Source organism: Pagrus pagrus, assembly GCF_965226575.1.
Source record: "Pagrus pagrus genome assembly, chromosome: 11".
NCBI classification, from domain to species: Eukaryota; Metazoa; Chordata; class Actinopteri; order Spariformes; family Sparidae; genus Pagrus; species Pagrus pagrus.
Window position 1 is genome coordinate 31119885 of NC_140195.1, and position 18051 is coordinate 31137935.

The 18051-nt window shown below is 41.4% G+C and overlaps 1 protein-coding gene across 1 annotated transcript in view; it reads right to left on the reverse strand.

The window, feature by feature from the left end:
• ap4b1 (adaptor related protein complex 4 subunit beta 1) overlaps positions 1–16810 on the reverse strand; it is a 37999-nt gene extending 21189 nt beyond the window's left edge. The window contains exons 1-7 of the mRNA XM_084367591.1: positions 16722–16810; positions 16323–16456; positions 13679–13903; positions 13459–13589; positions 10253–10400; positions 4640–4925; positions 1271–1369 (exon numbers count right to left, since the gene is read on the reverse strand). Coding sequence (XP_084223717.1) covers positions 1271–1369; positions 4640–4925; positions 10253–10400; positions 13459–13589; positions 13679–13903; positions 16323–16435 — 1002 coding nt within the window. The 5' untranslated portion in view covers positions 16436–16456; positions 16722–16810. The remainder of the gene's footprint in view (positions 1–1270; positions 1370–4639; positions 4926–10252; positions 10401–13458; positions 13590–13678; positions 13904–16322; positions 16457–16721) is intronic.
• Between the last annotated feature and the right edge of the window lie 1241 nt (positions 16811–18051).

The window sequence follows — 18051 nt, forward strand, 5'->3', positions numbered from 1 at the left end:
CAACCGTAGGTAATAACAGAGGGGAGATGACATCTGTGTGTAAGGGCAAGCCAGCAGCGCAGGAATGTGTCGGTCTGATGGTGTTCACAGTCTGACAACTAAACAGATAGTTCACTCATCAAATAAAAGAGAAATGTCCCACATTAAACTCCACAAAGCAACATTACAGGACCAAACAACAGTAATGTGGTAACAGGTCGTGTCTTTAGCAACTTATATGAGGAAAAAAAATACTGAATTTATATTTGGAAAACTGTCTGTCACCCTGTCTGTCCTACTGACTCTTCTTCACATTTCCACCCACAAAAAAGCGTCTGTCCCCGGCAGCAGAGCCAGACGGCTCCCTCAGTTGAATGGTGGTGGTGATTATATGATGCAATTTAGAGCAAAAAAAACTCCTTTCATTTCTTTGTCACCTTCCACTATTGTGCTGTTGTAGTTACTGTCTCTGGAAAAAAATCACCAAATTCAATGAGGGAAAGTTACCATGACGGTCAGCCCTCCTGACCGTGAACTTCCCCCTGAAAAACAGCATCCCTCGCTGCGAGTGAGAGTCAGAAAGGGTCTGCTAATTACTGATGATGATTATGTAATGTAATTTAAAGCAAAACCTTGTCTTTGTCACTTTCCAGGTTGCATAGTGGGTCAGGATCTCAATAACAACACTTTAAAAACAGCATCCATATGATTATAAACAGTCGATGGATACATTTTTAGATTTACAGGTGGAAACATGTCAAAAAAAAGACAAAGATCTCAATGTTATGATGTGTAATGTCACGCCTCTTTTGGTTGGTCAGACTGTAAGTGATATCCTTCCCGTGCTGTAAACAGCAATAGTAGAAATTTCAGGGCAAATATTAAAACAGCTTTCGTCTGTGTCAAGTTTTTTGTTGAATTCTGGGAAAATGGGAGTACATGGTTGTCTGCAGTCTGGAAAAGAAGGAAGTATATGGTGTTTGAGCTCTAGTGTCAGGTGGACGATACAATATAACAACAAAAACAAATTGCAAATTGTAGAATAGTGGCAGTGAGTAGAAAAGACACAGCATAATAAAGAAGTACAATAAAATGAGGTTTCAATGATATTCGATTTCACTTAAATGAAATACAACATTAAAGGAGACCAATTATGTTTTTTGGTTTTTCCTTTCCTTCAGTTTTTTTTTAAGTTCTTGTGCATGTAAAAGGTCTTCTAGCAGTAACCCAAAAAAAAAATTGAACCTGGAAATGAGCATAATATGTCTCTTTTAAGGCTATCAGGAATCACCTGCATCTTCCTTTGCTTGATGTATGCTGGCTCAGCATAGCCACAAAAGAATCTTTTGTAGTGCGCCCCCATCAGGCCAGGGACAGAACGCAACAGCAACTAGAGGCAGACAAAGACACAAATTTCCTTTTTCAAACAAAGCCAACATTTGTTTTAAACCTTTATTTATTTAGGGGAGTTTCACTGAGAGTAAGGTTCTCTGTTGTTACCTCACTGATAAGTTGGAGGTGTGCAGCCTTTTGCCTGCAGCTCTTCATCAAAGGTCCTTCTTGGTCAGTACTCTCACAGACTGAATAAAACTACTCCAAGACATAAAACTGATCAGTCTACAAATGCCGAAAAATGATCACTGTTCTGCTCTGATGGAGGGGGAGGGAAATGTTATATATATATATATATATATATATATATATGTATATATACACATACATATACATATATATATATATATATATATATATATATATACACACATACATATATACATATATATGCACACACACATATATATATACACACACATATATATATATATATATATATATATATACATACATATATACATATATAGAGTTTCCCACAGTTCGGTATGCATCACAGTTTTTGGGCCATGGTAACGGTACGGTTTTGATATCTTAATATAAAACTACTCACACTAGCAAAGGCAATATTGCATGTAAAAATAATTAATAGCAGATATAGTCAAACCACAAACCTTATTATAAAAATGTAACACGTATCTTAATTGCCTTCCATAAAAAAACATATGCAGTATCCAATCAAGTTAAACAGCAAACATTATTGTAGTATTGTATTGTACTGTATTGTATTGTATTGTTTGCCTTTGTGTATTGAACCTAACAGGGCGTATTGAACGGTTCGATAAAATATTGAATATTGTTGCATCCCTAATACATATACACAAACATACATACATACACACACACACACACACACACACAGATACACATATATACATATATGTATGTATACACCGATCAGGCATATCATTATGACCACCTGCCTAATATTGTGAAGGTTCCCCATGTGCAGCCAAAGCAGCTCTGACCTGTCAAGACATGGACTTAAGACCTCTGAGGGTGTCCTGTGGTGTCTGGCACCAGGGCGTTTTATAGTGGATCCTCTGGGTCCTGTATGTTGGGGGGTGGGGCCTCCATGAATCAGACCTGCTCCAGCTCGATCAGATTGGGATCTGGGGAATTTGGAGGCCTGGTCAACACCTTGGGCCCTTTATTGTGTTCCTCAAGCTGTTCCTGAGCAGTGTTTGTGTTGTGTCAGGGCACATTGTCCTGCTGGGGGGCCACTGCCATCAGTTAGTGTTGTTGTGATGAGGGGGTGTACTTGGTCCACAACAGTGTTTGGATGGGTGGTGCATGTCAGAATCAGAATCAGAATTAGAAATACTTTATTATCCCTAGGGGAAATTGTTTGTGTTACAGCTGCTCCCATTCAAAGTTTAGAATATGCAGAAATAATAATAACAGTAGTAGTAATGATAATAATAATAATATCAATATCAACAAAAACAAAACAAAAATACAAGAAATGTACATATATACAGAGCAATAATGCCACACTCAGAGCGAGGAATTAAAACAGTTTGATAGTCACAGGCAGGAATGATTTCCTGTGGCACTCTGCGGTGCATCTTGGTGGGATCAGTCTAGTGCTGAATGTACTCCTGTGACTGATCCTGAGGTCATGGAGTGGATGAGAGCCATTGTCCAAGATGACATGTAACTTGGACAGCATCCTCCTCTCTGACACCATCGTTAGAGAGTCCAGCTCCACTCCCACAACATCACTGGCCTTGCGGATCAGTCTGTTCAACCTTTTTGCGTCCGCTACCCTCAGCCTGCTGCCCCAGCACACAACAGCATAGACTATAGCACTGGCCACCTCAGACTCATAAAACATTAAAACAGACTCTGTCCCTTCCTGTAGAGGGCATTAGTGTTCTTAACCCAGTCCAGTTTATTATCAATGTGGACTCCCAGATACTTATAATCCTCCACAATGTCCACACTGACCCCCTGGATGGAAACAGGGGTCAACGGCACCTTGGTCCTCCTCAGGTTCACAACCAGTTCCTTGGTCTTTGTCACATTGAGCTGTAGATGGTTCCACTCACACCATGTGACAAAGTTGTCCACAACTGTCCTGTACTCATCCTCAGCACCTTCACTGATACATCCAACTATTGCGGAGTCATCTGAGAACTTCTGGAGATGACAGGTCTCTGTGCAGTAGTTAAAGTCCGTGGTGTAGAGGGTGAAGATAAAGGGAGAGAGGACAGTCCCCTTCGGGGCCCCGATGTTGCTGACCACTCTATCTGATACACAGTGTTGTAAGCGCACATACTGTGGTCTGCCAGTCAGATAGTCAATAATCCAGGTCACAAGGGGGGAATCCACCTGCATTGCTGTCAGCTTCTCAGCCAGTAGAGCCGGATAGATGATGTTGAATCCACTGGAGAAGTCAAAAAACATGACTCTCACAGTACTCGCCGGCATGTCCAGGTGGCGTAGACACTGTCAAGCAGGTATATGATGGCATCCTCAAGTTTAGGCTGATAGGCGAACTGTAGGGGGTCCATGAGTGGTTTGACCAAGGGCCGGAGCTGCTCCAAGACGAGTCTCTCCAGAGTCTTCATGATGTGGGAGGTCAGTGCCACAGGTCTGTAGTCCTTGAAGACCACCGGGACGCGTCATCTTCGGCACAGGGACAAGGCAGGACGTCTTCCACATCACAGGGACCCTCTGTATACTCTGTAGGCTCATGCTGAAGACATGGTGAAGTACTCCACATAGCTGGGGGGCACAGGCTTTGAGCACCTTGGGGCTGACACCATCAGGACCCGCAGCCTTGCCCAAGTGGAGTCTCACCAGCTGTCTCCTAACGTGATCAGCTGTGATAAGTGATCAAGTGACATTCACATGAATGCCAGCACCCAAGGTTTCCCAGCAGAACATCGCATTGTGATGAGATGATCAATGTTATTCACGTCACCTGTCAGTGGTTTTAATGTTGTGGCTGATCGGTGTGTACATAAAAGTATTGACCAAGAAGGGGCTGTTTGGTGAAGAGCTGCAGGAAACAGGCTGTACACCTCCACCTTATCAGTGAGATAACAATCCTTTTCCCTAATTATCAGGTTACCTGTTAAAAATTGAAAGGCCAAACTGCCATGAGGAGGTGTACTTGGTTACAGACCAAGGTAAAATTGGTCAAATTGGCAAAAACTTGATAAAATTACATACAAATTCTGCATTGATGTGAAGTGCATATATACAGTAAGACACATACATTCATACACTCTAGCTCCAAATGTCAACTATTCACACCAACCTGTATGTGGCAGAGGGCAGTGAATCTCATCTCTCTTGACACGCTCCCACAGGAAGCCAACAGTGGCCCACGCACCCTCTCTAGGGCTGCCAGACTGACAGCAGGCAGGCTGGAGCAGAGACTGAGGAAGAGGCTGAGGGTAGCAGCCATAACTTGGGGGTGGGGGCTGACCAAGGACACATCCAGAAGAGACAGAATGTCAAAGAGCTCGTCCTCTGACTGAGGTCGGTAGCGCTGGAGGATCCTGAGCATCTCGCACTGACCCCAAACGTCAGACTCCTTTAACCTGATATGACAGACACACAGAGCCTTGTAGCCTTCAACCTCACAACATCAGTACTGAAATGTCTTAGAGCATTATGTATTATATCACAATGTAATATGCTTTTGACCTGTTTTTACCTGTTCATGTTATAACAAATATATGTATATATAAACATACTAGCACCAGTTGGCTGTTGAATTAGGTCAGTCACTTTAAAGAGGCTGAATATTTATGCAATCACTTATTATACATTAATTTTTAACTAATTGACATTACTTGTAGAGATCTGTTTTCACTTTGACATGAAAGGTTTTTTTGTAAATTCTTGATAACATTGACCATGATTCCATTTATAAAAGCAATAAAAGCGGAAAACATCCAAGGGGGTGTATACTTTTTATAGGCACTGTATATGTGTTCCAAGGATTCCAATTAACATCAGGTTTAGACTGCCAATGACAACTATCCTTTCAGCCGACTCCGGTGAATTTACATTTTTTGAATGTTGTTAATGTAAATTCTCCCTTTTCAAAAAGTAAAGAACTGAATTGAATAGCTAAATGCAAACTTAGAGTTCGTAAAATTGTCTGACCAATTGCCAAGAGCCTGAAATTCAGGCAACTGACCGGGAGCAGAAAACTACATCACCAAGCCACCCAGTGTTGCTTGAAAGTCTTTTGCAAGAAGGCAAGAGAAAACATCTCAAGGCTTTGCAAATAGAACCTGTCCATCTCAGATCGCCCGATGGCCTAGCAGCAGAGAACACCAGGCTTGGCTCGATACTGCAAGGGCCTGTCAAGTCTCTCCGACAGTTCAGCCGCCAACATTATATCTTTGGCAACTAGACACCCTACCATACAATAGTGAAAAGCTGGTGATGAGGTCATGGACAGATGACAAAAGTGGTAGAGGGAATACACAGATATCCCATTTCTGCATGTCAGTAACATGCGTAAGCTCACTGCTCAGCCTGAAGCAGAACTTCCCAGCCTGCGTGGTACAAAGAAGAATCTGAGCAGCGATCCAGTAAAGGCAGAGGCTTACCAAGATTATGAAGCTGGACAAAGCTGTGTTGCATACACTGGTATTTGCAATTAATAATTACTAGTAGTAATTATAAAAAAATATAATTATTATTTTTAATATAAATTAACAATTACGGGGCAACACCCTGGAATCAGGGACCAATTGTTAAGGTGGGGCTTTTGTTGGATCCAGAATGCTGAGGCCGGAGGCAGTAGAACAGTTAGGTATTATACAAAGGTATCCATTTACAACAATAGCTGGGCCGTTGAGAGAGAGGAGGGCTGGCAGGCAGGTTGAGTGGTCTGGAAGCGAGGAGGTTAAACACACAGGTGAGCAGGTGGAGCTGCAGGCTGAGCGGAGAGACGCTGAGGGTACTGCACATGAAGGAGGGAAAAAACACGCAGACCGTAGCAACACTAGAAATACACAGATAGCAAAAAACTCGAGAGTAGAGCACCGGTATAGTCACCATACAGGATGAAACAATCTGGCACTGGAGTAGTGAAGAGACTGGGTTGATATAGCTGGTGTTAATGAGATGATGACATGCAGGTGCGTCTCTCCGCTGCAGCAGTCACAATCAGGAGGGGGAAAACAGATGGGGAGAAAACAATAACAATAACCCTGACTGCCACTGCTGAACCGTGACACCAATAGCCAAACGGAAGACAGTATCAGATGAAGGACGTTCACTTTAAATGTAAATATTTATAAAATATTTAAATAAAACTTGCACCTACCGACCTAACACGTGCCTTTAATCACGGTGTTGTTTTGGACAAAGCTGAACTCTGCGGGTCCAAATTAGGTGTATGCGGTACCGCAACACGCAAGTCTGAGTGAGCAATGGCTTGGAGGCGAAGCTGACATGGAGAGACATCATACTCGCCTTTCTATCACTCTGCGGCCGGTGAGCGAACTCAGACTTGATCACCTTCCTCTGGTCAATGCTTGATATAGAAATGCTAATTATCATAATTTATTAGGGTATTTATTGGGTTAATTTGACATTAAGCCAACTATGAGATGCATCATTATGTGTAGAATAATGCCTTTCACATTTAATTTGTAAATCTGGCTTTTATTCACCACCTCACCATGGGCGTCGCCAATTCCCCTTGCCTTCAAAATGTATATATGCATGGGTCAAAGTTTACAGAGTATAAGCAAGTATTTTTTCTATAAATCCCAATTTTTGCTTCGAAAGCTTTTTAAATGATGCCCCTGAGCGTCTACACCTAAAATGTTCTACATTTTGCATCCAGTATTTGTGGGTTATCATTTAAGTTTATAGCTAACTCCTAGGTAGGGTTGCGTACCAGACTTGGTACTTATCAGGGCTCGTACCGACCTGGGAGCAAATCTTTACCTTTAACATGGAGGTTAGCACCGCAACTGCGATAAAATTATATTTACAGATGATCCATTTTAATTCACATAGAATGACTAGTGCTCGTATTTATGGGCATATAAAGTATTTAATAAGCTCTGGAAACAGACTTTAAACTACTGATTTTAAATTGTTAACTCAATCTGTTTCTCTGCAGCTTAAACACTGAACCACTACCAGTGTTATATGCAGTATGGCAATGATGACTGCTGAAATAAAACTCAGAAAGACTGACTGACATGATGTGCATTGTTATTGGAAAAAGGACTCAACATATATTTCTGTTGTTGTTATTCAGTGTATGATTTAACTTTTTCCCGTGGTTCCCAAGGTAAGAACTACAATAACACTTTTGTTTTACAGAAAAAGTTAAGCACCGAAAAGGTTACCATTGGGTACCGGTATTGAATTCCAGGTAGTGGTATCTGAACCAGTATCGGTTCAATTGTGAACAGAACTCAACCCTACTCCTAGTAACAAGTAGGATTGCAACTAGGATTCTTTCAGTCGTGTTAGTTTATCTTACTTTAAAGCAAGGAATCTATGTCTGTCTGTCTGTGCTTTGGTTTGTATATCTGGAGAACTGTTCAACCGATCTACTTCAAATGCAGGTTTGTTGCTGAAGGCCCAAGGAAGTTCAGTGCAATTTGACCAAACACCTCTCAATATTAAGAAAGTTTAAATAAACAGGAAACACCACTCCGCAGCAGCAAGGTGCTTAGGGGTCACTCAGTACAGTTACATGATGTTAGAAAAAGTCGGACTATTGCATCAGTCTGACTTAAACCAGACTTTTAAAGTCTATGTAAACATGTTAGTCCAACTGAAATTGTACTAAATCACATTTCTCAAAGTAGGACAAACACACCCTGATAATGGAACCTGGAATCGTCCATGGCATTAATCTGTAGCAGGAAGCCAGGAAAAATGAAAGAAGACGACAACGAAGGTATTAACACAATATATATTATGTAATGTACAGTGCCGAAAAGTCACCCATGTTTTTACCATTCGCTGTGTTTGCCGCTTCTTAACTTGTTTGGTATGTGACATAACAGGTCAACCAGATGAAGGTCCAGTAGCAACTAGCTGAAACGGTGCATATCACCACCTGCCGTGGTGGAGTCGGACATACTTCCATCAATAATTCGATTCTCCCCTGGTGCTTGTATACTGGGACAATGGCAGTAGTCCAATTAAATAGCCTAATCGTTCATTTAAGTGTACACTTTTATGAACATCTTTGGTTGCTTTACATTGTCGTCAGACAGCCACGTAATACAGTGTGGTGCAGGCACAGCTGCACCTGTGCGTAAGAATACAGAATATGGATTGTGCCTACCACTGTCAGCGTTTGTCTTATTTTCCCAGATTCTGATCATATCCGTTATATGGATGAGACTTCTAACATTTAAATGGAGATAACCCAAGGCCTCTTCTACCTTTGAAATCTTAGGAAGTAGATAAACAATGCACAGGCTTAGAAGGCCAAGGGTGGGGCTGAACATTTCCAAACATCAAGGAAAGTGTAACCCTACATCGCAATTATAGTTTGATTGAAGATGATTTATCAGAAGCACTTTCACCCAAAAACTGTGAGAAAGAGTCCACTGAAATGATAAAATAATAATTTCACAGGATTAGATTCCAAGATACATGATCTAATTGACTTGCACTTGAGAGTGGTAAATCTTCAGTTGATGAAGTGGGCGAATTGACTGACGATATGATTCAAGAATTGTCGTTGGAGAAGTTGAGAGTTGTCTTTCGTATAACAAGGTGAATTCTCTCCCTGTTGTTCCCATTTAGTTCATTCAATCCAGGGTTACAGTGAAAAAGCATCAGAAATATAAATAAATACATTAGGCCAACTTAAATGCTGTCTTGTTGAGTAGAGAGTTGTGTGGGACCTCAAGCTGAACAATGGAGGTAGTTAGGTCGGCAGACCAGAGAAACACAGCCACTTCAACTCACCCAAGGTCCACAGCTCTTCAGAGTGCTACCTGGCCATAGAATCCAAAACGCAACAGGAAAAATGAGTCCTTAATACAAGTTTGAGCTAAAGCAGCTAACCCACATTAAGTGCAGGTCTGCATAGAAATAACAGAATAGTGACAAAATCTGGCAGCCACTATACCACTTAAATAATTTGTTGAGTGCTACTTTGTCCCACTTAGATGCGTAGGTACGGAGTACAGCAAGTGGATTCCAAGTAGGTCTAGGCCTTAACCAGGCATGGGGGACTCAAATAGTCCAGAATGCTGCAGCGATCTTAAAACATCTAATCACAAAGTGTAATCCAAAGATCCCAGATCAGAGATCAGCTTCTGAAACAAAAACAATGGGCTGACTTGGCTGCCTTCTTGGAATCTTGTGATCATTTTTCACTCAAACTGCAGAGCGGTTCATTTTTACCCCTAATAGAAACCATTCTTCAATGCCATGCTCAACATTTACGCCACGTCCAGTTGCCTAGTTGTTTAGTCAAGACATCTTTTTGACTGCATGCCTATGCTTAAAGATAGCAAAAACAAGAAATTGACCATAACAAATGAAACTCTGAGGCTCTGGCAATGTTTCAGAACATGCAGGAGTGAAAATCAGATGGAGGAGAGATCACTATGGTGATTGACCAGTCATTTTCACCTGACGAATTGTCTTCGGCTGCAGAGTAAAAGCCTCCATCCCCTCAAATACAAAGACCTAGACTTCTGGCGACAGTTACGTTCCTGTTTTACATGATAACTCTGATTTAAAATTAAATGCTACAAGTAGTAGTATTCCTCTAGTTCCCATTAGTTTATATCCCATAACATTATCTTCAGTATTTATCAAAAATTCAGTCCAGTGCGACCCCAACACAACAGACTTCTTTGTTTTGACAGTTTTTGTTTGGTGACATGGTTTTCTGATGATCTAACTCTGAGCCAACCTGTTAAGGAGGTGATGGGTGATAGGTTTGTTAATAGCGACTCCTCCCTCCTCCTTAAGGATCTCCTCCAGAGCTCGGAGGCAGTTCACCATCACCACAGGGTCTGGGTCCCTCAGCAGGCTGTACAGCTCGTTCACTACTGCAGCATCTGGAACAAACATTAACAAGATGTTTGTGGACCTGATGTGGATGCACATACAAAGAGCATGAAAACATTAACCATTAAGAGGTTGAGGTGGGGTGAAAATAATTTTATCCTTCTCAGAGTGTGAACACAGATTAGAAAACACAGTGGCTGGCAAATCAATTCTGTACTTTCCCCTTTTACAGCAGAACCTTCTTTTGCATGATTGTTTAATAAAAGTATTATATACTAAAAAAAAGAATATTATATTCTTTTTTTTCATGCATCTGTTTTAGTGATTTAGTGCCTGTCTGTCCATCTTTTGAGCAGTCATAAAGGAAACACAAATTGTGGATGTGGAGCTACATTTAACAGAATAATGCACTAAATCCTCAAGGTCCACAGCAATCAACAACTCAGCTCAAATTTGCTATACTATTTCATATTTCCAGGTTTCTCCAAATAGACTGGAGAGTTTCTCTAAGTTTGTTTTGATTTAAATTAGAGATATATTCTGGTTATATTGATTAAATGTTTCTCGTTTAAAGTTTGGTATTTTAGACATGAGGTGAGAAATGTAGCTCTGTCTCTATCTGTCCTCTGTCACATTGGGAGCAGAGTCTCTGCTCCTCTGGCAGCTAGCTCTATCTATGCTGACCCTTCTCTATAGCTACGCTGTGCTCCCTTAGTCTGTACATAGTCAAAGCTTTGCTCAATTTAGGAGCTTTTACTGTGATCAGATAATTTGCTTGTGTGAAGTCTGGTTTTAGGGTCAGATAACATTCTAATTTATGTCATGTTTTAGTTTATTCCTTCCAATTCGTGACATAGTTTTTGTAAGTTGATAACTTGGTTTGGTCTTTTCTGGCTTCAGTCTTTGGCTGGTTAGGGCTTCATGATGGTATGTCTGGGAGTCACTGGAACCTTAGCTGACTGCTATTGAGCACTGAGAACAGTAGAAATGTCCTCTGCTGCTCTGAGTACCGCCTCCTGTTGCACCTGACCCGTCTGCCCCCCCGATGTGCCCTGCCGTTTTTGACCAGTTTAAACCTATATCACTGTCTCAGCTGTTGGATGTAGTGCAGAAACTACGCCCCACAAACTGCCTTTCAGATAGCATTCCTTCGCGTCTCTTTAAAAAGGTTTTTAATTCTGTTGGCTCATTCATTCTATTGTTGTTTCATGCTTGTTTTAGCTCAGCGTGTTTTCCAGCTCCTTTTAAGCATGCCATAGTGCAGCCGCTAATCAAAAAGCCTGGTCTTGACCCATCTATCCTCTCTAACTTTCGGCCTATCTCAAAACTCCCCTTTTTATCAAAGGTGTTGGAGAAAGTAATGGCCACCCAGCTGCTATCATTTCTAGAGAGTAATGACATTTTTGAAAAGTTTCAGTCTGGTTTTAGACCTCGGCATAGCACAGAATCTGCCCTTTTAAGAGTTTTTAATGATCTTATTGTAACTGTTGATTCTGGGTGTGCTGCTATCATGGTGACATTAGATTTAACAGCTGCTTTCGACACAGTCGATCACAGGACCCTGCTGTCACGCCTGGAGCAGTATGTTGGTATCAAGGGCGCTGCCCTCATGCTGCTCCAGTCCTACTTGACTGACAGGACTTTCTCAGTTAATTTAGGACTTTTTTCTTCTAGTGTGACCCCTCTTACTTGTGGGGTACCCCAAGGGTCTGTTTTAGGTCCTTTATTGTTTTCTCTGTACATGTTGCCCTTTGGATCCATTCTCCGCAATCATAATGTGTCTTTTCATTGCTATGCTGATGATGTTCAGATTTATCTCCCTTTACAAATGAACTGTAAAGACTCTGTACAAACTCTTCTTGCTTGTATAACTGAAATCAAGACTTGGATGAGTCTCAGTTTCCTAAATCTAAATGACAGTAAGACAGAAGTTACAGTGTTTGGGCGTCATGAATGTTATACCGATTGTGTTAATTCTCTGCCCCCGTCCCTGGGTTTAAAAAACTGTCATTAAGAGCCTTGGTGCCATGTTTGACAGTGAGTTTAAATTTGACAAGCAAATTGGCTCTGTAGTCAAAGGCGCCTTTTTCCAGTTGCGACTTCTGGCCAAGGTAAAACCTTACCTCTCTCCTAGTGACCTGGAGAAGGTTATTCATGCCTTTATTTTTTCGAGGCTGGATTATTGTAATTCACTGTACGTAGGTTTAGACCAGCGCTCGTTGCGACGCCTGCAGCTTGTGCAGAACGCTGCTGCTCATCTTTTGACAGGCACAAAGAAACGGGAGCACATAACCCCTGTTCTGGCCTCTCTGCACTGGCTTCTGGTCCGGTTCAGAATTGATTTTAAGATCCTGATGTTTGTTTTTAAAATTTTGAATGGTATGGCCCCTGTCTACTTAGCGAAACTCATACATGTTCACAGACTAATCAGAGCTCTGAGGTCTGCAAATGACATAAATCTGGATGTGCCTAAAAGCAGGCTAAAAACTAGATGCGATCGTCTAGTCTAGTAGATGGAACAACCCCTCCATAAACGAATGGCACAACACAGGAGGGCCAACTCCTCAGGTCAAGACTCTGCTGTCCACTTACATCTGGACCACCCCATTATAACTATCCACCAACTTATTACAACTACTAAGTTGGTGGATAGTTGTGATAAGTTGGTGAATAGTTGTAATGAGGTGGTGGATAGTTATAATGAGGTGGTCCAGATGTAAGTGGACAGCAGAGTCTTGACCTGAGGAGTTGGCCCTCCTGTGTTGTGCCATTCGTTTATGGAGGGGTTGTTCCATCTACTAGACTACTACTAGTAGTAGTAGTAGTTTATGCTTGGACATTGGGGACACAAAACAACCTCACCCACCTCATTACAACTATTCACCACCTCATTACAACATTTAAATATGTCATGGCAAAATTTTGCTCAGAACTACAAACACTGCTAGAGCTTTGATACTTCAAGTCTGTCTTATTTTTCTATGCATCTTACAAGCAGGCGAAGTTGTGTCAGAACCCATAACATTTGTTAATGAATTACAGGGATAGACAGAAAGTATGACAGTGGTAAAGAAAAACAGAAACATGAAAGCTATCCATCCACACTACCAATCTCAGAGTTGGGTTGGAGATTGTGTAGCTTGGCCCAACCAAGTACAGCCACTCGTCGTACACATGCTGCTCTGTCCCTCAGTCCTGCTGTCAGAGGCTGCTCAACATACTCGACCAGACTGGGTAACCTAGGACACACAGTCAAAAATGTAATTATTCCTGCAGTCACAGGCTGATGTTACAGTTTGTACTAAGGGCGATGTGTATAGCATCTCACCTGAGATTGGTCATGTTCCTCAGGGCAAGGCTGCGGACCATGGGGTTTGGATCCTGACAATCTTTCCTCAGCGTATTGATGACTAGCAGAGACAGCTCTGGGTTTAAAGTTGCATAGGAACACAGGAAGACATAGACCAGTTTCTTCTGGACTACGTCTACTGTGGCACATGCTTTAACCATCTCACTGAACAGACCTGAAACATCCACACCCTGGGACATCGCCCTGAGACAGAGAGATAGGGGAGTGGAGGTAAAAAGAATGAGTTTAGGAGGGAGAAATGCAATGGGAGCATAGAAATCAGGAGAAAAAAGATAAACGGTGAAAGAGTAAGGTCTCATTCAGTCCAAATCAGGCATTATGGTGAAAAGGCAAGCAATCCCATTCATTTTGAGTGTGGGTAGTGCATTTAAGCTGCAGCTGTACATAAGGCAGGCAGAAAATTCACAACAGAGTGAACTTTTGGAGAAACGCTTCCTGATGACACCAATGTGGTCAATCAGATAAATCTGTGATCAGGTCAGCAGGTTAAAAGACACAGCGCTATCCAGGCAGAGTTGAGGGACCAAACAATGATGAGCTGTGTCCTCCCACACCGCCACACAACCCTACATAATCGAAGCAAAGCCTGATTTGGTCTGAACAAGGCCAAAGGTAACCACTTTTAAGTAGAGATTTCATGAGCTAAATGTTAACTATGATCTGGAAGTCAAGAACTCTTCAGGTACTTGACTTTAAGGGACTATTTTATAAAAGAGGAGATGACAGGCCTTCAGATGATATGAATGGTACTAGTGGTACAATACAGAAATTTCTTTGGGTAATTTATAATTGTTAAACGCTTGGTGCATTTACTGTGTCAGTGCTCTGATGTCATTTTAGATGATAAAGTTTATGTTTACTGTAAAACATCCTGCCTCTTTTATGTACATCTTTTTCAAAAGGGTTTATGTGTATATTCTGCATGGATAAGAATATCTGCCGATATATGGATGTATGAATTTTTGTGCTGCCCAATATCAGTAAAGGCATCAGCCCAAAAGATCAACATGTAACTTTATAACATTAACATTGAATAGCTGCGAGAAAATGAGAACATGAGTCACCAGCTCCATGGCTAACCCCCTATAACCAGGACAGACCAATCATGCAGAGGAAGATCAACACTATATTAACAAGACTAAGATTAATTCAGGTACGATATCTTACTGGTTACTTTAACCTGCCGGTTGTCTATCCAAAGTAATCGAATAATTATTTATTGTATAACATACCTGAAAATATTAGTGTTGTAATGTCTTGTTTTGTTCAATCAGCAGTCCAAAACCCAAATACATGAGGTCAGTCTACTATGATTAATTGACTATTTTTTTCAGCTCTACAAGTAATGACATTGCCACGTTCTGGCAGTGTAAACGGGACTTGATGGGAACTTGGAGGTGACAGGGTACATGCACAATGCGCATACACTTAGTTGCCACTTTATGAGGAAAACCTGTACAATCTATTTCAATTTAACACAACAGCCCTGAATTGCCATGAATTCTACTTTAAGAAGTTTATATGTTTTCGTTTTTGTTGACATTGTCAGAGTGAGGGAGTGAGGACTTGGTCTTCTTTGGTCTTCAGTAGTTGTGTCAAAGCTTTGAGGTGTGTTCAGGCTCATTATCCTGCTGCAGTATGACTCCTTCTCCACAAAGATCAAACCAGAGGGTGGAGCATGTCTCTGAAGAATGGAGTGGTGCTTCTCCTCGGTCAGGGTGGAGTCAGTTCTGAGGTATCATTCTCTTCCTGTTCGTCTCCTTACATACACCCTTCTGTTACTGACACTAATCTATCACTGTGATTCATCAGTAAATGGACTTTTTCCATCATCCACTGTGAAATTCTGGCATTTCTTAGCCCACCTCAAGGGTTTGTCCTTGTTACCATCCTGAGAAGTGGTTCAGAAACTGCTGCTCGTCCTCTGAGACACTACAAGACAGCCTTCTTCTGACAGGGCTGACTGGACTCTTTGTTGTTTATGTAGTAAATTCTGTTTCTCTGATGAAGCTGCTTCTATATCTCTCAGTGAACTAAGCTTGATGTATTGATGTTCTGATGGTGTGCTCACTTTGGCTCTGCCTGATCGTGCTTTGGATACATCTGATCCAGTTTCTGTAAAGTGTTTTAAAGTTACATTCACTGCCCCATCACAAACCTTTAGCCTAGCCATGATGTGACACTGACAAAGCCACTGTTTGCTTAGAATGACAATTTGACTTCTGACACTTTCAGTTACTTTCTGAATCCTCAAACTGTCTGATTATTTTTTTAATTAATGTGACAATATTAGAGATTTTCAAAGTGTTACAACTGAATTAATGCCTTTACGACAGTCTATCAAATGGAAAATAATAGGATTCATAAAAACTGACTTTCTGGCTCAGCAGTTGTATTGGATGGCATTAGACTGTATAGGTGTACCTAAGGAAGTGGCCACTGATTGTAAGATAGAAGAACGGGGGAGAGAGGGTCAGCAGGGGCCCAGCTGCAAATCTCTGACCGGAGGACCCGTGATGGCCATGCAGCTGAACCACTGTGACTGATGAGTGAGCAGGAGAGCAGTCTGTCTGGTGTCTGTGTCCGTGCGTGTGTAACCTACCTGATGACTTTGAGGATGGTGTTTCTGTAGCGCAGCTGGTCAGATTGGACGTTGGGGTTGGACAGAGCTCTCCTCAGCTCCCTCACCGTATCCTCACTGCCTAGATAAGGCATGACGGCTGCAGCCAACCCGCACTGACACAGCAGAAAAAACACAACACGGGTTCTCAGATTAAAGCACTTACACATGATATTAAACATAAGCTTGTTCACAGAAAGCGACTGAAGGGTCTAAGGGACGTTCGACAGATCTTAACACATTCAACCGGTGTAGTACAAAATGATCACAGACCAGAAGAGAATAAACCTTTATTCACCGACACATCTACTTCTCAACCAACTAATCTAAAACATCACTTGCTACATTCTCAACACACTTCTGTTAATATTAAAACATTACCGGTTGCACTTCAAAAGGGGAACAATATTTTGTTGACTCGATTGTTTACACCGTGCACACTTCCGCATTTCTTCTTCTGCTTTTAGCTCCTCTACTTGGTCATGTGCTGCCACCTGCTGGTTGGGGTGGGGATAACCATACACATATATATTAGTTGGCCCGTTGCTGCGAAACTTCAGTGCCTCCGCCATATTGGATGTTGCAGGTCTGCCCTGTATACAAATACTAGTAGAAGTGAAAATTGTGGGTTTTCTGATTAAGAACACTAACGTTTACATTGAACTGATTTTGATTCATCGTTTTATATTCAGTGATTTATATTAATTTAAGTACTAATAATGACAATCAATGAGACAAAAAATGAACAAAGTCTGCAAATCAAAATAAGATTGAAATCAGTTGTCCATATTTAAAGTTAAATTAAATGCAACAAGCTGACAGTAGACAGTGACCTGTAGTAACACTGGTATGGTCCTTGAAACATGGTGACACTTATGTCTGTTACTGCACCAAGTGTATGTATTTTTATGTGGCAGCCTTTATGTTCACTAAATTTCCCTCGGGACAAAGAAGTAAGTAATCTTGAATTTTAGCACTTAGTCCTCATATGATATTGATCAAACAAAATGTAGATAACTGACTCGCATAGATGCATATTTATTTTTCTTTACCACAAAAAAAGGGTATAATTTTCTGTCATGGAGTACTGTTACTTCACTGTTAAAATGAAATAAAGCAGACTCACTGCCAGTTGCAGTGTCTTATTTTGATTTGCCGATTTTTTTGTCTCAATGATTGTCATTATTAGTACTGAAATAAATATCACTGAATACCTCTCATCCAAGAGGATTCTTCAGTTCTAACTAACTGGAGGGGAGGTGCAGGCTTTTAAACTCTGTGTGGGAGTGTCCTTACAGAGTTGTTAAGGACACGTGTGAGCTCTGAGTTTCTGGGTCGTTGACTTAACCGGCCTTCATGTGGGTTGCTAGGGCTAGGTGAGCCCAGGTGTGAATGGTTGTTAAGCTGTCTGGGGAGGGAACTCAGTACAGCATTGTAGGTGGGTGATAAGTAATGTCTTAGGCCACCTCCTCTGTTCAAAGACGGTTGTTCCAGTTTGACATAGATGGATTCCTTTACTCCTCTTTCAAACCATCTGTCTTCTCTGGCCAAGATGTTTACATTGTTGTCCTCAAAGGAATGATTTTTCTCCTTCAGATGTAAGTGGACAGCAGAGTCTGGTCCTGGAGTTGGCCCTCCTGTGTTGTGCCATTTGTTTATGGAGAGGTGTGTGTAACCAAGATGGCACAGACAGCAACAACCAGAGTGAATC